Here is a 23,424-nt window from a genome sequence, read left to right on the forward strand (position 1 = left end):
TATGAGACTTTTAAGCTTGATTTAATATCTTTATCAGAAATACTATGAACTTTTGTTCTAGCCATGTCATTTTTGATTAGGACTTTGAAGATGATTCTGATAAGTAGTGCAAATGTGTGCCTGCTGGAAGCCCGAGTGAAGAACTCAGCCCAGCAGTCTCCTAAGCTGAGCAAATTGGTAACCAATCAATTATTCCTTAAGTAGGAAGACAACTACTTTACATAAGAAAAGATTAATGTAAAATGCAATTGTTGCTTTTATAAGCCAAGATTATTCATTATTATGTATCTCATAAAGGTGTAATCCTAATTACATAGAAGGCTACATGTCAGATCCACAAGCCAAATTAATCCTTTATCCTCTGGTTCTAAAATATTTACTCTGAGGACATGACTAATTGTGTGGTATTGTCTTTTTTTGTGAACAATAATCAGATTTGCTTTTAAAGTAATATCTTCTTGAGGCTAAATAGGATAAATATAATACATGTTTTAGATAATTTAGAGCAATGAAGTGCTAAAGGGATGAGACATTATAGGATCTAAGTAATATTTCCTGGGTAATTCTTGCTGAATCCTGTTACGTTGGATGGGATCAAGAAAAGCTAACTGTGTACTAAGAAAAGTATAGTAATTCAAGAAAAAACATTAGTAACACTGAGAGAGTTACTCTTCTTTAATGATTAACTGTACTTAAGAAACACAATAAAATGTCAATAAATTTCCAGTGGATTTAACAAGGAAATACTATGGCTTCTATTTATGTACGATTATAGATACGAGGTGAAAAGGTTTATCTTGAAGATTTAGTATTGCTTTTTAAAAAATAAAACTAATCAGAAAACAGTAATACTGTATGTGTGAACATTACCTTTCATTTCAAGGCGCTTAAGAAGCATTACCTCTATGTAAAAGCTAACGAATTGCTCTCCAATTCCCAAAGTTACTCAGCAACTGATAAGCGATTAGTTTCTTGATTTGTGCCTTATGTACACACATCTAAATACCTTCCTTAATGGTTCTGAGTATGCACCCACTCCTCTTAAGCTCACAAAATAGCTGTACTTAAATGTGCTTTTATATGCACCTTTACAGGATTGTGGCTTAGAACACGTGTATCTCTTTGCATAATTTTTGGCATCTAGCTCTATAGTAGATGTGGTATTTGATGCTGAACTGAAAGGCCGCAACAACTGACAAGCTATTACCTGATAAAAAATACTGTCTGTAAAAAGAATGAAGCATGCTTATTGTTGGGTTTTGATATGATTGCAATCAAATTCCCATCAAAGCTGAAAAATAAGACTTTGTACTGCTGTTCCTTAGGTGATCTCTAGGATTTCATTGTTGAGAGCAACCACTTACATAATTTGTGTAAGAGATGTGACCCAGTATCTTGTATCAGCTGTTGTAGCCTATGTGATAAAATACCTAATTTGCAATATTTGAATTTAATCCAGCTGAGAGGTGATGGCGGCATATGTAGCAAACAATATGCTGGTAGCAATTTAGAAAGGTAACTACATTTTCTGCTTTGGTGAGCTGAATTAATTGTTTTAGAAAGTTGGTTATCTTCTCCACTAGAGACCATCAGATACTCTTTGTTTTACGGCTATCTGGGAGTGGAGAAACCTTCCCTTGGTGGAGGTAATAACACTGCAGATGATAGTTGTTTTGTTAAACTCAAATCACCTGCAGCATCCTCTCTGCACAGAGTATGGGCTGAATGAACTCTTCCCAGCCATTTCCTATAATCAGCATTATGCAAAAGCTTTTTGTGGTCTGTCTTCTACAAATACTGCAGTTGGGTTCTTTGTACAGGCTGTAGCACTAAGTACTGAATACCAGCAATTCCTTACAATCAACATGGCTTCCTGCTTTTAGTTACGTTATTTAGGAGCAGACTTTTCCGTTACTTACCTGAATAGCATATACCATTGACTGCAAATTGACACATACGTTTAAATAAAGGACTGTCAGCACAGAACATATCTGAATGCAAATAATATTTATGGGGGGAATGACGCCTAATTCCATTATTTCTTCACAATACTGTGATTCTATGATTCTAATACAAGCATTGGTTTAGGAAGTATGGCAAGTGTAGAAACCAGGAAAGCTTGCATGAATATACCTGTTGGTAAACTGCAGCTAGCACATAATAACTGAGAGCCTGGTATGTATCAAGAGTACATTTTGTAGCTGTAATTTATCTATAAATCCACTGACATAACATTATAAATCTGCATATTGAGTAGTACTTTTGCTTTTAGACTTCTGACAGTCCTGGGAGTACTGCTGCTTGCTTTAGCCCATCTACAAATCGTGCTGAAAGCTAGTCTGTATCAAGGCATTCTATTATAGATCTTCATTTATCTCTATTATCTTGCTCAGTTTTTTGTCTTTATTAATGCATGACACACCAGAGCACCCTTCAGTGATGATTTATATTAGTGTCACAAAAATTGTGACCTGCAAAAAGGAAATTCCCTCCTTCAAAAGGATGATAAATATCTACTTAAGCCTGTAATGACATTAAATGTTAATGTTTTCCTGAAATGAATCAGACAGAAGAGGTGTTTGAAGGAAGAGTAACCCAGAAAGCATGACCAATTGAAACCAAAGTCTCTTAATGCACTTCTTCAGGTGTCCCTCAGTGTGAATGACACTTGAAAGTACTAAGCCACTTCAGAAAGAAGAGTGATGATACTTGTGCACTAATAGCAGTAGAGAGCCTCTTAAAAGAATAGTAAATTTTGAGGGGTTTTAAATATGCCTAAGATTTGGCAAGAAAGGAAGCTGAAAGAAAGACCTTGAAATGAGTGGTTTAAGCAGAAGACAGGTTTAATATGGGATACTGGACACCTTGGCTTATTGTGCACTGCCTATATATTGTGCCCTTCTTATATTATGCAGGGGTGTTGAAGAGCTCTTAGTGATGAAAATGTTTTTCCAGTTTTTCATGCAACTTAATTTCATAATAAACAGAGACCCCAGAGGCATTCAAATGTCCCTGAATACATAAGGAAAGAGGTGTAGGTTATCTGGGATTGCTTTATAGAAGCAATTTCTGGTGAGGGATTTACAAGAAAAATAAATCTCAGTGTTACTTTACTTCAGTAGTTCCCGGATTGTATCAGCTGGTTGGCCTGTTGATGACAATTAATATAACCCTGAAGAGCATGCGTTGTAGCATCCGTGGTGGTTTTATGGATATGAACACTAGGATGTGAGTAACCATGACTTGGGTGTCAGAGGACACCGATGTCTTGAGCATCCCTGAGAAACCACGGAGATTTCAGATTTCTCCTAGCAAGAGTCTGTGTGGGGACAGAGGTCTTGGTACCTTATGACATTTGGATAATTAAGCCACTTAAGACTAATTTTCTTAACCCCTTAAGAATTGCCTCACCTGGCAACAGTTTAAAACACAAAAAAAATCCTGTATCTAAAGCTGTGGTGGCTAGATTTTTCAGTGTTATCTGTCTGCCTTTATTATAAATGATGGTGGCTTTGTTTACTACTGCGATGGACTGGCATGAATGCTTTCACTGTTTTATTCTGTGAACTAAAACGTAGTCTTAGGACTTAGGATTTGCTGTGATGTGTGTGCCTGTGGCTTATACACTTTTTTTGTGGAACCGGTCTGGGGAAGGAGCTGTACGCCCAGCAGGAAATCTTGTCTTCCTCTGAGGAGATTCCCCTGAGACAGCTCTTATGTGAGAACTGGGCACTGCTGGGCTAAGGCTTTTGACAGACATGATTACCAAAGGGATGTAGGATGAAGTTGTACGATTACTGTCATCAATTTCTTAACTTGCGCCATTTTAAATGATCATTAAAATTCTCAGAACTTATAAAAATTCCTAAACAACTGAGCTGTGAGGGTAAAAGTTTGACGTCGGCCTACAACGGCTTCAGGATAGTGGCAGCATTATAAAGCCAGTGATCTGTGACCGTATCCTGCTCTCGAAGTGCTGGAGAAATGCTACTCTGCTCTTTCTACATGTTCTCTGTATTCAAGTATTTGTCACATGATATGTTAACTGAAGATCTTAGGTGCAAGTAACTGCAGCGTTTGTGTGAAAAATACTGTTTGCAAACTTTATTTATTTTTGCAAAGCTGTATCTGTTGTTCTGTTGTGCTTTCAGCCTATCCTCCAGAAACAAATGGGCCACTAACTGCTGGAAGGCCTCTCTGGACTGATGTGACACCACACAGCAGAGGCTGATTTTTAGCCTTGTTTCCTCTTATGGTTTTACAATATGTAAGCTGTGAAAAGAAAAAGACCATTTTGCTTCAAAGGGCCAGCCAAGCCCTCTTCTGAGATGATCACCTTAGGAGGAGACCAGCAGGGAAGCTGTCAAAGGTGAAAGGCTGCTTGGGTCAGGGGACCATGGGAAACGCTGAGGGCAGGGAGCTTTGGCCTGGGGCAGGACACCTCTGGGGTTAATGAAATTCTCTGAGAAAAGTCACAGCGCAATCCAGTTGAGCTCTGTGGCTCTGGCTTAGAAGCGGTGAGTCAGAGGTGCAAGAGGAGAGCCTGGAGAAAACAGGACATCTGAGCAGCAATTAGCTGATGAGGATTTTAAGTGCCATAGCAGTAGGGCCATCAACTGGCCATGACCATGTCCAAGAGGGAGGTGGGGGAAAGAATTGGTTAAACACAACTGAGGCGAGTAATCATGGAAAAGGAAGGGCTAAAGGCTGTTCTGCACCACGTACAATTATTCCTAGCTCCAAATACCTTGACTAGGGAGAACTTCTATTGACACAGATGGACAGCCAAATCCAACCTCATTATTGAGGTGATTTATTACTTGCCACCAGATGTGCTGGTGGTAGATAGCTTTCTCAAGGGCAAAAACTGGCTATGAGCTTCCTCTGATACTAACAATAACTTCCACTAGCTTTGACCAACGAAAATATTTTCAGATAAGAAGTAAGCAGTTCTGTTTGCTTTCATTTTGCAAAATGACTCCATTGCTAGTGAAAATACATCCTATTACAAAACAAAGTAAAACTGAATAGGACTCCAACAGCTGCTCTTTAAACATGATGTAAAGCTTCCTGCTCTCTATCCTTAAACCCAGAGAATGAAACTCCTGCACCAAGTGCTACCAAAGGGGAAAAATACTTATGGAAGTGTGTGTGCTACAGGCTAGATAAACTCATATTTTCCTCTGTTTTTGCCTGAAGTACTCCTCAGTAATGACTTACCTTGAGGCTTTTTTTCCTCTCTAGAGTAAGATTCCTAAAGCAAAAACGTAACTATTAGAAGATAAAACAAAGCTTTCCAACTTGGCAACTTCTGAGGCTTCTTCATTACTGTTTATACTTGCAAAGCATTTTTAAAATGCAAGGCAGAAAGGCTAAATACAAACCAGAGAAATATTCCCTATTTAATTCAAGTAGTTTTAGAGGGACCAATTCACAGCCTAGTGTTATGGAAGCTACTAATCTCATAAAATAAAAATGTACTGACCTGTGTTAATGCGCAATACAAACCTCCCTTGAAAATATGGAAAGATGCTTCTTTCGGCATCATACACTGATTGTGCATTGATGCCCAAAGAAAGAAATTTGGGTTTGCTTATTCATGTTGGCTATATCTTGCATAATAGTATAGCTAACTGGGGTGAATGGAGGACATGGAATTTAAATTTTTAGCATAGGTAACATCAGATTAAAAACCATTCTGTGAAGGTTTGTTCTGCAAATACTGGTTTTATATGACATTGTCAGAGAAAGCAAAAGACTTGAGTTGTTTGACCTAACCTCTTTATGGATGGTGTTGGTTTGCCACACGGCAGACAATGAGCTCTGAACTTGCATAGCTCTTGGTGTACATGTATCCATACTTCACTGGAGAACATCCAGTGCTCCTGTTCATACATGGATTGTAAATAGGTGAATGTCTACTCTTGGACTTGAGAGGTTCTAACAAGAAGTTGTCACAGCTCCAAGATTTTTTCATTAAAAGCTCCTAATGAGGCATTCTTGTGTATGTGTGCATGTGTCTGGGATAGATAGATATGGGGGTGAAATTCCTCTAGGATAGAAAATATAATGGGGTAAAAAAAACCCCAAAGCCTCAACAAGTGTATAAAATCTTCAACTTACAGCATGCAAGTATACGTATATATTACACTTTCATCTCAAGCAAAAACTACAGGCTATTTTTGTCTTGAATATAGTTATTCAGTACTACCAAACATAAAGAGCAAAACCATACTCAGTTGTTGATGTATGACAAAGAATTGAAAGAATAACTAGCAGTTTTGAAGTTGGTCTAAAGACACCTTAAATCTTTTAGGGATGAGGTCCTGAGTTTGTGTATGACTGCCTGACCAGACACCTGCATCTATGTGGAGGTCTGTCTAGCTCCTTAACAGGACACTAAGCCTTGTTAATGTCACTGACATGACTGTGGAGAGAGTTTTATTTGGCTGTTCTGAAGAGTATCCGGAGCTGAATTTGATTGGAAAGAGAACAATGATTTTTTTTTTTTTTACACTTTCTTTGCAACTTCAGTTGCAAGGCTTTGCTGCTCTAAATCTTTGTGCTTTGAGCCTCAAGTATGGATCTTTTTCTTTTTACAAGTTTGTAGGTATCTACTGCTGCAGACATGAACTAGTGAAAAATGCTATCAAGCTTTTTAGTAACACTCCTCATTTAGAATCTGGGTACTTTTAAGAGATACTGCTTGCTTATCTCCACCTTCAGATTTATACATCATTTAATTTTCATCTAAATGGTCCCTTTAATGACAACACATGTTATTCCAATTACATCAACATCTAGTTAAAGTAACTAACAAAGTGCAACAAAACAAATGTGGAATGAGGTTTCCCCAAACATCACTTGGATCTGTGTAAAAACTTTAAGGCCTGTGATATAGAAAAGGGACATAAGGAAGAAGCTGCCAGTACACAAGGATGGAAGAAAATGGAGCTAATGCTTTTGAAAATGCTTGCTAAGGTCTATATAAAAATATCCAAACCTGGGGGAGGGGAGGAAACATATGTGCCAGATAGCATGCAGCAGAGCAAGCATAAGACATGGAGGACTCCATATTGCCTGCTCTGTGTAGACTTGCAGTTCTTATTGCCTGTGATACAGCTGTGTTGTTTATCACTGCTTCAGCTTGTTCTTTAAATCAAACTCCAACTTGTCCTTTTATTACTGTGAACGCTATAGCTAGGGTTCCTATACTTAGGAACGCTGGCTAAATTCATAGCACTGGAAGTGACCACCTATGAAATATGACAGGAACTATCTTATCAGCTCTTTGTGAATGTAACAGGAAGAAAAGACTTACAACAAATAGCATTCATTCTAGCACTTCATAAAATGTTGTGTGTTAGCATCAAAAGAGGATCCCAAGAGTTGTGATGCATCACGCATGATGAAAATGTCTTGAAGTTGTTAATGACACGTCTGCATATATTTAAAGACATGATTGTATGTGTTCTTGTCAGTCAGCACTTGAGATTACTCTGTATTTTTCAGAGTAATTACATTACTCTGTATTTTTGGTCTGCTAAATTTTGTACTTTTTTCCTACAGAGTTTGCCTGACTACAGCCTTGGGATTGGGGTCTTTTGAAATGCTTCTTATCCTCCTGACCTCTGCCAATACCTGTGTTTGCCTCCTTGTTGATTGCTGGTGCCTTCCAGGCCTGCTTATTTGTGCTGTCAAGAGAACAAAAGTTGCAGCAGATCATACAGGTCCTCTTAATGTCACCTCCTTCCTCCTTCACAGCTCTTAATGAGCTTACAAAATGCCTTAGGAGGTCAGACCAAAAGCCCATCTAGCTCACTGTTCTGGCTGATTGATTGGAGATACTATTTAGAGAGAATGTGGTCCAGTTCCCTTCATACTCTCTCCAGCATCCAGAATTACTGTACTAAGGATGGTAAACAGTGCATGCTTGCCTCTCCTTCAGAGTTTCTTCTGGAACTGTGACTGTGAATTTCTGACTGTATTCTGAACCTGCTGATATTATCTAGCTCCACAACCTCCTGTGGATGAGAATTTGAAAAAGTAGTAAGGATGTACTTCCTTTTACTTTATTTTAAATCAGCTGCGCATTGGTTCTAGTATTGTAGGATTTGGTGAATGTTTTGTATGCAGCTTATCTAATATGTTTATAAACTTGTAAGCCACTCATAGTCACTCCTCAGTTTTTTCTTTTCCAGGTGAAGAGTTCCAGTCTTCTTAGTGTCCCTTCATAAGGAGGGACTCTATCTCCCTGATCAATTCCCAGTGCCTTTTCTATACCTTGAACTGCCCTGTGTCTTTGAGATGCGTAGATCAGAACTACATGCAGCACTCGCTCAACAGGAGTGCACAGAGATTTTGTGTGGTTGCAAAGTGTTGTCCTCTGTCTTGTTACCCATACCTGTACTGATGACACGAAATATCTTTTCTTTGGATGCCAGTGCACACTAACAATTCTGTTAAAATCTGTTCAGTTATCTCTCCCCCATCTCTTTCCTGAGTTTTAGCTGAAGAAGGCATGATTTGTTTTTCTCTAGATGCATTGATGCTCACCTTCCAACTCTTTACCCATTCATCAAGTTTTGTGAAGTTCTTGTGGACTTTTCTCCGCATCAGCACAGCACCATATGAGCTTATCTATAATGCAGGTTGTACTGCATATGCCCTTCTAGAGGTCACTGATGAAGATGTATTCAAGTGGTCCCAGCACCAGTCTTCAGGAAGGTCCCATTGCTGACTGTTCTGTCATGAGAAGTGACCATTAAGCCCTATCCTTTGCTTGGTATCTTTTAATTGGTTTTCAAGTCACAAAAAGAACATTTCTCCCAATTCCAGACTAGGTTCTTTAATAAAGCCTTGCCAAAGGATTTTTATCTGTGTGCTTTTCTGACGCTATTTTAGCCCTCTCCAAGCTTTGTGAGCTTAAATTCTCCTTTATACAAAAGTCCTACACCTTTCTCAGCTGACTATGTTTACCCTTGCTCTCAGTAAACTTACTCTTTATTGCAGACTCGACCATCCTATCAGGATTGGAAATTGTTTGTTGGTCTGTAGCTCAGTCTTTCCTCTAGACTCTCCTTTTTATAGATGACAGCTGTGTTGGTAATCCATCAGTCCTCTGATACAGAGGCAATCTGTAATGATAGGTGAAGGCACCTTGCTCAGCAGTTCTGTAACCTCACATCTGATTTCCTTCAGAGCTCTTTGATAAATGCCATTTGGTCCTGAGATCTTACCAGCATCTAGCTTATCTATTTAAAGCAATTACACAGACTGTGCTAGACCACGTTGATCTAGATGTTCTGGCCTAACAGCTACAGAGAATTTGGCTTCTCTGTCATAGTCTTTATCAGTGGGTGCCCCTTCTTAAACCTTTGTCATCAGGTCTCTCACTAGCTCCCTACCTGGTCCCCTGCTTTTGATGTATTTAAAGAATTCTGTGCTACCATGCTACCACCTTGAGCATCATCTTCGGATTATTTGTTTAGACCTGTTATGTTTACAGTTGATCTGTGATGTGCTATGAGTTTTCCTGTTCCTCTTGCCACCATTCAAAGCACAGAACTCTCTCTGAATAACTTTCCTATTAAGCCATGTAAGTATTCTTTTTTTATTTCTTTTTGAGCTGCAGCACATATTTTACTTGGGCTTCTAATACAGTATTTAACAGCCCCCAGGCTGGTTGTAGGTGTCTTATTATTTGTTCTTTTTTTTTGTTCTTGTTTGTTGTGGATTTTTTGTTTTATTAACTGCCTTTATTTCTACATTGCTCCAACTTATTAGTTCAGATTTCACTTTGACTGTCCTCTCTTGCAACAGTATTAACCCTACTGTATTGTGGTTGCTGTTATAGAGTAGCTTTCCCATGGCTACCTCTTCTGCTAGTACCCATGCACTACTCAAGCTGCTACTTCTGATTTGGTTGTTATTTATTTGAGATCTACTAGTTGTTCCAGGAGGCAGTCATGTGTCACTGGAATACTTTACACCTCATCACAAGCTGAAATACTTAATCTCATTAGGATTGGAGATCTTGAGATCTCTCACTATTACTACCTGTCTGAAACTTGCAGTTTCTCTAGTCTAATCTCCTGATTGCTATTGCTGTCTTGATCAGGGGTCACTAGCATAGTTCTAATTCTTTTTTAGAATTAGATTTTTTTTTTTTTAATTAGGTCAGTACAGACTTCCAACCATGGAGACCTACTGCAATGCTGCTTTTTTTCCTGTAAGACATCCATGCTGTTGCACTCTATGTAATCTTTCACATATAGTGCCACTTTGTCACCTGCATATCCTGCTGTGCCATTCTCAACTCAGTAGCCTGGCAACAGTGTCCTACTGATTAGTTTTTTTTTTTTTTTTTTTTCCCCACCAGGTCTCTGAATGTCTGTTAAACCAGGGCTGTTGTTCGATACCACACATTCTAATTCCTCCATCCATTTCTCAAGCTTCTAGCACTGACATAACACTCTTGCAAATTCTGCCCTAGCTTCACCACACTGGCACATGCCAGTCAACTGGCACCATGAGCACTCTGATTTGCCTTCCCTACACAATGTGATGTGCCTTCCTAGCTAGCAGCCAATGTACCTCTGAAAAGGCTGCATCCCCCTTCGCAGTCCGTATCAGTCTGTGAACCTGGTGTTTGAGTTTGTCAGTTTTTCCCCAGCTTCTGGTTTAAATGCTGACCTACAACCTTGCAGCATTTCAACACCAGCAGTCTTGCTCTGGTTTTGTGTAAGACATAACCTATCCTTCCTGATTTTTCGTGTCCTAAAACATTTCCCAGTTCTTAACATACCGGTATTTTCTGGAGAAAGAACAGCTAGAGCATTAGATGAAGTGAGTTTTGTAAAGTCCAGTCAATTTTATCCTCATATTGAGAGGCATTACTGTATTATGAATGAAGAAATTCTAACTTGATTTCATTCCTGGAATGCCAGTGACAGTGAACTGGTACTTGGAAAAGTACTCGTAGAGAGGAAAAGAAAGAGCAGGACTGAGGTAGAGTATCATGTGATTCTTCTTGTTTGACCTTGAGCCACAGAGAATACACTATGCAGGCATATGCAAAGGTTCATGAGCAATTCATATAATATGAGATGTGAGCAGCTACAAAAATGGCATTTTTAAATGGCATTACAAATTCCTACATAAGCTTTTCACAAAGCTGGGTGAACACAGAAAACTGGCAACTGCTGCAACTCCTGTTTCAATAGACTCATCTGTATTGATTTATAAACATCATTCAGGATAATACATTCCTTCTGCTGCTACTTAAGAAAAACAACATGTTGTGGATTACAAAATATTGTTGCCCCCCATCCTCCCATTTTTCCACCACAGAGTCAGCTTAAAAGCATCAGAGTTCTGACTGATCTAAGCCTTCTTGCCTTCAAGATTCCACAAACCATTTTGAATTGCATCCTTTGGCACAAAAGAGAGATGAACTGGCAACGTATGTACTCCAAATACTTCTGAGCCAGGAAAAGAAGAGATCCAGGATGAAAATATGTAGAATACAATTTTATATTAATGACTTAACATGTCTGAGGTGATCAGAGACTATATATACATACACTGTTTCAAAAAAAAGTGGTGGCAAAGTGCATGCAGTCATTAAATTATAGTTTCCACCATGGTATTTCTCTTAAGAGTAGTTGAAGAACCAATGATATTTTGTTCCCAAAACCTTATTACAAACTTCAGGTGAAAAATCTTGGCAATACCCGTTGGATTCATGTACTAAAGTTAATGAGGAAGGCTTAAACCCATTATAATGAAATTTATTTAAATTCTTGAGCACACTATATTCATAACTTTTTAGCACTTCCCAATGAGGCGTTTACTGTATGTTTCTATAAATTACGCATTCATTGCATAAAACTGCATTAATTTCTCTATCAGCATACTATATAAATTATCACAAAAACAGATGAACCAACAAAAGATTCTTGAATACATGTAACATTGGTGGGCAGATAATATCAGCAATAGCTTATCTTCATGGTAAGCAGCTCTAAATGAATCCCTCTTGAATTCATTTAATTAAGAAGCTGAAAAGAAAGAAAACATGATTAAATGCTGAAAAATGCATATAAAACATAGCATCACAATTATTTGAAAAGAATAAACAAGAGATTTCAAAACATTCATTTGAAAAGTCATGACATTTGTGTAATAATCTCTTAAGTTTTTATATCCCATTTAGTAATTACTAAGCAAGCATGAAAGTTATAAAATAAAACTTGAGTGACTGAAACTTAAATTTGCCTATTTAAAAAAATTAAAAAGGAAAATGCACTTCAAACATCTGTTCTCTTTAATCAAGTTCTGCATCTGCTCTTACTACTTAAAGTGAGAACTACCTCCCCCAGGATGTTTCAGATTTATTTAAAACATTTTTCTTTTACTTTTGAAGTGGTCCCAGAGTGGGGAGGGCATAGAGGGCTTGGCAAGGCTCTGTAGGGTTGCAGACTGTTAAATTCTTAATATTTTAAAAAACGAAGAATTTTCAGATGACATTGCTGTTTCTTTACCCTTGGAACAAAACTTTGTATTTTTTAAAAAGTAGATATATATTGCTTGTATTCCTTTCTAAGTACCTTACCAAAGAACAGTTATGTCATGAATTTGGAAATGAGAACACAGAGAGAAAGACTTGTGCATGACTGAGTTAACTGTACAAACACAAAAGCAATGAACTACTGAATGGAAGGGTTTTTTCACTGCCTCTAGCTTCACATGGAAGATCTTTCATCTCCTTATAGATATGCAGGGTGTTCTAGCATACACATGTTGTAGTAATTTCATCAGTTTTCCATTCATGGCATAATTAATCATTACAAAACATAAATACAAGTGCCATAAGCTTAAAAGACTGTACCAGTATAAAGATGTTCCCTGCTGCAAAAAGCTGACAAGCTCATTAGGCAAGACACACAAACCAAGGCAAAACAGATGGCAACTGGCTGGGTGCTGGAGGGTGAAGCGATTATTGAAAGGGAAAAGCTAGCAAGAACAACTGCATGAAGAGGTGAATTGCAGGGTGCTGAGTGGAGAAGAGACTGCTGAGCACATGAGACTAAAAAGATAACCCAGGTCTAGGATAGCTGTGTAAGGAGATGTATAGGAAAGAAGGATGTATAGGAGAAGAGAGAAGAGGAATACTGGTAGTGAAAAAGTTTAGGGGGAAGAGTGGGAAGGGTTGAAGATTACAATAATCAGGCAAGTAGCACTGACAGGCTCAGGAGGGGTAAAAGACTGAATGATATAACTGTGGGAATTACAAATATGGCAGTGTCATTTGGGTTAAATATGCCACTACCATACCTATTGTTCCTTACTTTCTGTCTGCAAGCAAACTGCATCTTTAGCAGCTAAGAGACATGATATAATATGAATAAGGTAAACCCTGAAAGTGGAAGCTCTAAAACAAGTTTAAGAGGCTAGATACACAAAGAAGGAACAAGCCTAAGGTGGAAAACCAAAAAGCCAAAACACCATAAAAAAATAATAAACTAGAGAGTAGACAAAAAGGAGGGGGTAGGGGGTGGGCAGGGTTTCTGAAAAATCTACAACAACAAATTGGACAACATCTGTTGGGATAGATCTGAAAAAAGAAACCATGTCCCCTTACGCAGAGCACGGGAAAGCAGAACAGGAAAGGACGGCCAAACTGTGCCCTTCCAGACATTAACTAGCTGGAAATGGGTAGAATAGGTAGGATTCAATGGTAAACTGTTAAGACTTACTCAAAAGCCATAAAAGCAAGAAGAGGCATGCTTAATGGTGGCAGTCACAGAAGGAAGGTCCTACTTATAGAAGATCTTGCAAACTGTTTGGCACAGGAAGAAGCACGCCCTTCTTAAGAAATCTGCTATGGGGCCAGACACCTGGAATTCAGATCTCTTATTCTTTAAAGGATGAGAAAGCGGCACTGAACATGGATACTCGAAATAGAGAGGAATGTGGAGGTCTGTGGATATTCATGAATTCAGTGTGCTGTTGGACGAACAGAGGAGACTGAGCTGTTTTGCCTTCCATTTCAATGGGCAGCTTCTTTCTGAAGAACACAGTGTCTAGCCACATTAAAAGAAGTAGTATAGAAAATGCTAAATGTAAGATGCTTTGTTTTGACAACTGTGTGTTATTGTTTTCCTGTCTTTTAAAATAATCCTGCCTTCTGCCATTTCGAAGAAAGTAACCTATTTTGCTGAGCACTATAGACTTGAATGTGAATCTTGGTGTTTATCAGAAGTAGATTTACCAGTTCATAAACTTCAGGTGAATCAATTTAATCATGCATGAAGTCAACATGGAACATCTGAACAGTTGTTAGTAGTGCTCAGGTTTATTAATAAATTTAATTTTATACATCTGCAAATACTATTTGTTCTACTTACTAAGATTTTACCAGTATATTTCCAAGAAATAACTATTCCATTTTATTCACTTGCTCAATATTATACAGGATTTCTTTACTGAAACTAATTTAATTACAATGAGGTTAGACATTTCTTATATGGCGTATATAGTGAATGCAAGGAATTTTCAAGCTCTGGGGCATCTTGCAATTTGTCTGTTCTTGTTCCATTGACTGTTTTTCTCTAAGCAATGAATGAATACTTCATGTCTGACTTAACATTTATGGGTTTTTTTGACAAAAATAAGGCATCTTTTATTTATCATGCTTTCTAGCAGCTTAGTTCATTTTCTCTGCTAGTGAGTACAAACTATGTATTTTTCCATTCCACCAATACACAGTTCTAGAGGGCTGATTATTTTTTATGGTTTAACTAAAAACTCTTCACATCATTACTCTCTTCAATAATACCCAAATAAAATGGCTATAAAGGATAATCTGATAATGAAACAGTCAACTGCAGGTACCAAAAAATTCTTTAAAAAGCTACCTAATGCAAGCTAGTTAATGAAAACTTACTTACATGACACTTTTGAATTTTCAGGTGTTCGTATCATTTAAATTCAGATTAAAACAAGAGTAAATGATAAAATGTACACTTGAAAGGACAATTGGAAGTGTCAACAATAATGAAACTGTGCTAAAAGTTTCATCCAGAAAACAAAGCAGAAAAGACAACACAGGGCAGTTAATAAGTTTCATCCAAAGCTAAAAAAAAAACGGAGAAACTTTTTTTAACATCAGTAAACAGTGGATAAGACTTTTGTCTGTCTGTCCTCTTGAAGAAACCAGCGTTACAAATATTTACATTCCTAATATTCCCAGTAAAACACTACTGTGCTAGTGTATTGATGTCTTCTGTTTTGTTCTTACTGTTCTTCCTCATTCTTTTTAATATTCTGGGTGCTTTTTGGACTGAAACTGCCTAAAGTGAGGTTTCCAGAGAACTCTCCAAGCTCTTTCCTGACTAGCAAAGCTAACTCAGAGTTCATGCTTTTGGCTTGTAGTTAAGAATAGTCTGTCATTCCCATGTGTATTAGTTGAGAGATAAAATTCTGTGTTGATATAATGAAATTTTATTGCTCAATCACTGAGTATCTGATATTTAATATATCACTTATTCAATTTAAATATTGGGGTGAGAAGGCTTCCAAAAAAGGTTTTCTCAGACATATCAACACTCTTATCCAGAAAGCATTATAAAGGGGAAAATGTTCAACAGTGTAAAATAAAATTATTGCATTATCTTTCAACAGTTAATGACAGCAATTAAAATAAGTTTCAGCAAAATGAAAATTTCATCTAGTTCCCATAAAAAAGGTGGATTAGTACAGGCATGAAAATGCCCTGCCATGGTAAAAATGGCTCTAGCAGAGAGATTTGTTACATGCCAGCTTATCCATCACGCTTGTGTTCGCTCAGTAAGTAACCTTCATGATGACCTCCATTTTGCATCACCTCTCCCATTCCAAAGCTTTATTGTATAAGGGTATTTTACTAGCATATTAATTAAAACATTTTTTCGCCAACCCTAGCCTTCAAGAGGAAAATTCTGTGGAAGGAAGAATCAAAAACTTAATTGGACAATGTCTGAAGTAGATGAAAAAAAAATGTAAACAAAATGTTACTCTCCCTTCCTACATACATGCCCTCTAAATGGCACACTTATAGACCTGCGGTCTTATCTAGCACTCCTCTGGATACTTTTCTGTTTGTCACAGAAATTAACAATGACAGAGGCATTATCAGGGTCAAAGAAATAACAGCATTCCCAGTACTTTTATTTATACACATTAGAAAAGGAAATAACAGTCTTTCTCCAGTTTTTGACTCCTGCTTTATGTTTATCCACCTCTGTTTTGATTTATCTTCACTACCTGGAGGTCACTGGAGAGAAAGAGAATGCACAGCAATTGTGTTACTGTTTGAGTTTTTATCAATGCATGCTGCTTCATAAAGGGCTTATTTGGTTGTTCAGTGCCAGAGAACAGAAAGAATTTAGTATATTTGACTTTTTTTTTAAAGTAGGACAGTGAAATTGATGATTGAGATGATTGTGCATATAGCATTAAAACAATTTCAGTTTTCTTTAACTGTTGCTTTAGGCATGCCAACATAAACATTCTTTCTTTTTTCTGACAGATCATTAGTATGCGTCGTTGTTAGTATTGTTAACGGCAAAGCCTTACTAGCCCGAGGACAATTTATCACATAAAGACTGATAGTTTCAAGGTGAAATCTACAACCAGTGAGAGTAAAAAGACAGACATATTTCACATCTTAAAATATATCTACACTGGGATCAACGGATGGGACATGGAACTCCTTGGAAGATCCTAAGGAATTCAGACAAAAAGATGAATGTATATCAGCATATATGACTGAAGTTAAAATGCAGGATATTAAATTAAAAGGGGAAAGAGAAAATAATAGTTTGTATACTTGGTCCTCCTTAGTGTTTTGCATGTTCACTTCATTAAAATTCATAACAACTATGCACATAAACTAAAGAGGCTTCTCTTAAGAAACACTATGGCATTGTCATGAAGATGACATGGTTGAGATCACTGAAGTGTCAAAAAATCAATAATATGTTTATTTAAAATAACACAACAGAAAATGGGGTCAGAGCTACTCAAGAGACCAAGAGAAACCTGAAAGATTTAACACTGGAAAGGACGAAATAAGTAAATTACACATTTGGGAAACTAGCAAATGAAATTTGGTAATAGAAAAGCAAAAGGATCAGTTCTAGTGACAGTTTCCAGTAATTCTGCATTGAGTGAGGATTTAAGATCGAATGATTAATTTATTCTCATGAAAAAAAGAATCTAGGACAGTCCAAGTAAGCCTGTAAAATCTTGCTTAATTCTGCAGTAACATTATATAAAAAACAATAAAGAAAACTGCATAACACAGGCAGCTATTAAATGTTTCTCATGTACTTATGCATCCACAGGGTTCATTCTTTTACGAATTTACTTGATGGGTGTTACTGATTACTAAGTTGTGATATTAAATCTACTTAGCTCCTTAATACAGAATTTTGTTTATGGATGTAATAATTCCTTCCTAGTAACAACATGATGCAGCACTATCTCATTTTAACAGGATTGTGATGAATCATTCTTTTCAGCATTATCCTGGATTTCTTTTATTTCTTTCTTCACCAGCTTTAACATACTAACAGGTGCACCTTTTTCCACATGCATTGCATATCAAATTAAATTTCTTGAACTTAAACTTTTACTAGAATTCACAAGTTCTCTTTCTCTTCCTCTTCCCCCCGCCACACCCTCGGTTCTTGATGTCCTTTATTCTTAGCTTGGATACTAACAGACGACTATGAAATCTACATAGGTTTCCAGCTTCTGCTAGGCATTCCAAAGAAAAGATGTCTGATATTTCACTAAATACAGGTTCAGTTTGGGGGAAGGGGTGGGGTGGGGGCAGAAATCCATCCCACCCAAAATTTACAGAAAACAGATTAGCAAGAAAAGAGGGAAAACCCCTACGTCACTTCAATTAAGATTCTTAAAGCTTACAATACAGTCAGATATGTAGTAGACCTAAGCAACAACATCAATGGTATTGTGTAGGCATGCCAACTGACAGAGCATAGTCATGTTCACAAGGTACTGTTCAACCTCAGACTTCCTAGGTATCATACAGCCATCAAAAAAACCTAGTGCAAACATTCACAAAAGCCACGTGAGGTCTTGAAATTGGCACAGCCATATATGCATGTGGTTAATAGGTGAGAAGAACATTCCTAAGATGAAAGGACTAAAAATGAAACTAGTACAACTGTCAGGTTTTCTTTAGTAGCTGTTAAATTGCATGGCAAGGAACACAACAATTGCTTTTTTCATTTTAGTAAACTTGTTATGAGAAGATGCAAGTGAGCATGGGCTGACATTCTTTGGCAGTGCTTCTCAAGTGAGCTTACGAGCTGCAGATCAAGCTTATAATTCTTTCTTCTTTTAAGTTTAAGTCTCAAGCACTTAATGGGAAGTAAGAAGACCTCACACTTAGGAAAATTGGATCTTGTCTTTCACCCCAAGTCAGTCGAGCTAGAAGGTAGTCTCCAGAGAGGATGCTGAGAGGCTGTACAGACTATCCCAGATGGCTAACTACTAACTCCATACTGATGAAATCTTGCTATATTATACTATTGGGTCCTTTACAGACCTCTCCCCTCAGCAGGAAGGAATGAGTAAAAAGCAGGAGCAGACCTTCTGTGCATATTGCAAAGGGAATACTCCTTGGCTTGAGTATGATGTTGTTGAATGCTAAAACTAATCTGAGGTGATCTAAACTAAATGTCAATTAATCTGCATAAAGACACCAAGCTCAGTAAATGAGAAAATAGTTCTAAGGTCTCACAGCAAAAACTAATAGAAAAATTTTATGTATTAGCTCAAACATTAGATCTAAGTTGGCTTTGCAAGGCTGAATCCTTACTAGTGGAACATAACACAGAATATAAAGCTGGCTGCTACACTAATTACAAGACCTAGTCATAGAAATCAACACTAAGAAGTATGTAAGAAAAACTGTAGATGCATTCCTCACATGATTCATTAACAGTGGCTGTAAAAACAACAGAACTGTTAACATTAATATATACAGTTCTTTTGTTCTCTATTTCAAAATATAACCTTCTGAATCTATTGTACTAATATTTCCCTTACATATGTATTTGTAAACGTATTAGTTGATATTTCATCATGCCAGATCTTTCAGCAAAGTGTTACTATATCTACATTGCAACACACGTCATCCATTTACTCTTCCATCCATGGTAATAGTAATGTAGACTAACATTCTGTGGAGGATTAGTCTACTAGTTTATAGAAATCAATTTCACGGGAAATAAGGAAAATCTCATCTTTTTAACCACGTTGTGACCAACTAGAGGGGGGAAAAGAGCACTCATGCATACTATCTGTATTGTAAAGCCTCACAGGCCTAAAGGCTATGTTGGCTGTATACATATAGATGTTTTTATACATGTATCTACAGGAAAGAAGTTAAAAAGGAGCAAAGACTGAAACAAAAAGGAAGAACAGCATAGTTTCAAATAGGATCAAAAGTCAATTGAACAAAATTGCTAATCTTGGAGAATAAGAACAACAGGAAAAGGACTCCTCTTCATTAAAAATATTTAGCCATCCTACAAAACAGAGTTTAGGCAGAGAAAAATCAACAAGCCTCTGTTTTGTTCCACAAATTTGATGACTGGGGAAATGTCACTGTATTGCTTTTACCTCAGTAGCATGGTACATGTTTACTATAGCACTGAAGACTTTACTTAATTGCATCTTTCCTCTAGCTAGGCTTTTTCATGCACATCAGAAAATGGTACCAAGACCAAAAGAAAAGTATGTGCGCCATCTGTTCCTGGCAGACTACTAAAAAAATATATAACAGATCAGCAAGAAGATGTGAATCAGAAGGCTAGACTACGTCTGTAGGTGACTTCCCAGCTGAAAGCATCCACCTACAAAAGGCAAGAACTGTATTTCCTTTACTATTTTTCCACTTTTTCTGTTTGTCAGACAAATTGTAACTGTTTAATTGATAGCTGTACATATAATTATGAGAGACCATAACCCTTTTGTTCCTCTCTGGTGTGGCTGACAAAATAAGAGGGTACTTTTAGTGATAAATCATAGCTTAGCACTGTACATTGGTTTGGGGTTTTTGTGCCTTGTCTTATGTACATCTTAGTTATAAAGACACACAAATAAATATCTAATAAAGGTTTGTAAACTCAAGCACATATTTTCTTTTGCATTTTCATGGGGCACCGCATATGCCACATGTCTATGCTCAAACCCATTTAACTGGTCTGCATTAACAGTCATGTTAACAACATTAACTTTCCAGCCCTTTTCAACTGATCACCATTCTTCCTGCTTCTTCCAGCTACCACAGACTTCAGTGGTAAAAAATAAAGATTGTCTGTCTGAAAGCTATTCTTAAACTTATACAAAGCTATTAAAATCTGTAAGATGAGAATTTAATGAGAGATTACCTGTATGGGTAGCCATGGTATTTGGAGCGGAATATTGACAACAGGAAGCTGAAGAAAAAGACCACCAGACCCAGGCCTACCAGGCATATTACTGGAAAGAAAATAACTTCGTTTATTAGCACATAAAAGATTTAAAACTGGAATCTCTACAAAGAATATTATTTATGTCAATCATTTATGCAGAATTTTGACACAGTTAAATACAAAAATGTTACTGCCTTGACTATTGATGCCCACTATCTTCTGACAGGATTTCAAACACATATGGAAATAATATTTATGGTTATTAAGAAAAAATAACTTGTCAGTGTGAATGTATTTTCAAGAAAAAAGAGCAGCAATTTGCAACTCAAATGTATGTGGATGCAAACACCTAACTGCTGATAATGGATTTAATAACCCTGTAAATAATACATATCAAGCAATGTAATTTCAGGTATTTGCTTGTTCTTTTTGGAAAACAAATTACATTCAGAAAAATATCCCTTTACTAATGGAATCATGTTCTCTCTAGTCAACCATCTAAGGCTGAAGAAACAGCAAAGGCAGTTTAGTAACTACTTTATCTAGTTCTTAGTGGCTAAAACATTTCACTGTAGAAAGTTCCAAGGCTGGTAGCCAAATTACTTTTTACTCTTAACTTGATAGCAATATAAATCTTTGGGTTTTGAAGATAAATAACAATGACACAGTCCTTCTGACAGCATCCAGATGAAACTGCTTTGAGCCTTTCCAGGCAAAGAATGAATTAGGAAAGTAAATGCTTAAATTAATAAATAAAATTTGGAACACCAGTTGGCACCTGTGTAGTAATAGCATAAAACCTTTTTGATCATGATAGCTTGCTCAATTGCATGTAAATAACACCCCCCAAAAAGCCAACATGTTACAAGCTGATGCATATAATTGAGATGCAGCTAATCTACATTAGATAATGCTTTAGTTCTAGTGAGCTACTTTGATTTTAAAAGCTTCTCTTCTTATACTATTCCTACTTTAGACAAATCTTTGCTATTTAATTGCAATATTCATGCTTCAGAAGTGTGCTGGCTTTGAGCGAAGGATGAGCAACCATGAAGTCGGGGAAACTGACAATGACACATTTTTTCATTAAAACTGACCATGTGGAAACTGACACACATCAATTGAAATATAAAATTCCTGCAGTTATTTTGAGAAAACTAGCCATGTACAAATTTTATAAACACACTTCATTATAAAGAAATCACCGCTCACAAATATGATTTCAAAACACGGATGAATAAATTGCAAAGCACGAACAATGCAAGGCAGGTATATGGAAAGCATTCACATAATGGCCACAAGCAGAGGAGAGTCTGAATTTGTACCGCAGCCCACTGCTATTTTGCTGTGTCCATGTTCACAGACCCAGATCTCAATTGTGATCTAAGATCATATTCCAATTAAACTCATGTCACTGTCTCTTTTGACATCAGTATTAAAGCTAGATACTGTAAAAGATATTCAGAATTAAACTATACATCTACAGCTCATTGAAGGAGACCCTCAAATCACTACAGAGATCTCTAGCCAATATTCAACCAGCTATTATCAAGAATTATAGAATGCTTTTATAGAAAACAGTTGGCCAGCCCTATCTGCATTACTGTGTATTACATAGAAGAAGCTAAAAAAAATCAAGAATTATAGAATGCTTTTATAGAAAACAGTTGGCCAGCCCTATCTGCATTACTGTGTATTACATAGAAGAAGCTAAAAAAAAATGATCTAGAAAGAAAGGGGAAGCAGTGTAGGAAGTCTGGTATCTTTCAAAGGTCTTCAATGCCTTGTATGAGAAGAAGAAGTGGCAGGGGAGATGAGGAAAAAACATTATAAAATGTACAAAGGCAGATGGCATATTTGTTTCAACCTATGTTGTACTCAGTAGAAGTTTGTTCAACGTAACAGTTTTTGGAAGTTTAAATCTGGATAAAATACTTAATACATATTGTATGTTTATGTAATTCATTGCCAAAAAATCTTCCAAATATTCTGAATGACTACAACATTCAGAAAAACATAAAACTTGCACTTCAAGCTAAGAATCTTTAGACATTACAGATTAGGATACGTTCTGTACTACATCTACTGTTGGGCTTTCACCTTCCTCTGGAGACATGATGCTGGCAAAGCGTACAAAATAAAAGAATTTTCACACTCCTTTGGATGTTGTCAGCTTAAGTATCTTAAATGCCTAAATTAATTTTGAAAATGATGTTTTGAAACTCCTGTTCTTTATCTTGCTGGCTTTCAATATAATTCAAGAGCCAAAAAAGCATTTATACGATGCAGTACTACATAGTGCAGATACTGTGTCAAGCTGTAGCTTGGCTGAGTATGCTTAAAACATTTTTATACTGTTACAACTTCATGTGAATGCAGTTTTACCAATAGAATTTTTATACCTTCCTCCACCCCACAAAAGGTAAAAATTTGTTTAAGGTAGAGACATTCTGAAAACTTCATCAGATTAATTTGTAATTTCTCAATGTCTTTTAATTGTCTAAACATTGTCTTAGTTGTACTAAATAACTTACTTCTCCTTTTTCCAACATCCCCTTTGGAGGTAGCAGCTTCATTCAGGAGTACCATTCCCATGGTGATAGCAGCATCTGTATTGCCATTGTCAAGGAAAACAGCAGATGTGTGGATACCTCAGAAAGCCACAAAGGAACATCTACGAACTAAAGCTTTCAAGTTCATAAAATGAAAGAAAGTATTTATATATAAAACTGCATATCACAATCTGTACTGTACCAATACACTCACCTGTGGCAAAAATGTGTAGTAGGATTTTCCTTTGTTCATTCCACATAAAAGAGGAAAGAAGGCTCAAAAAGCTTTGAAGGACAAGTCATCAAGTAGGACACACAAATTTTGGACAGTTATAGAAATAGCTATTCGCCAACATCTTCCAATACTCTGTGTATTG

At 36.9% G+C, this 23,424-nt stretch overlaps 1 protein-coding gene across 1 annotated transcript in view; it reads right to left on the bottom strand.

Moving 5' to 3' along the window:
- Positions 1–11,830: 11,830 nt before the first annotated feature.
- TUSC3 (tumor suppressor candidate 3) overlaps positions 11,831–23,424 on the bottom strand; it is a 137,023-nt gene continuing 125,429 nt past the window's right edge. The window contains exons 8-10 of the mRNA XM_082315221.1: positions 23,030–23,104; positions 20,472–20,562; positions 11,831–12,062 (exon numbers count right to left, since the gene is read on the bottom strand). Coding sequence (XP_082171347.1) covers positions 12,047–12,062; positions 20,472–20,562; positions 23,030–23,104 — 182 coding nt within the window. The 3' untranslated portion in view covers positions 11,831–12,046. The remainder of the gene's footprint in view (positions 12,063–20,471; positions 20,563–23,029; positions 23,105–23,424) is intronic.

This window comes from Platalea leucorodia, assembly GCF_965183815.1.
Source record: "Platalea leucorodia genome assembly, chromosome: 6".
Taxonomy (NCBI): domain Eukaryota; kingdom Metazoa; phylum Chordata; class Aves; order Pelecaniformes; family Threskiornithidae; genus Platalea; species Platalea leucorodia.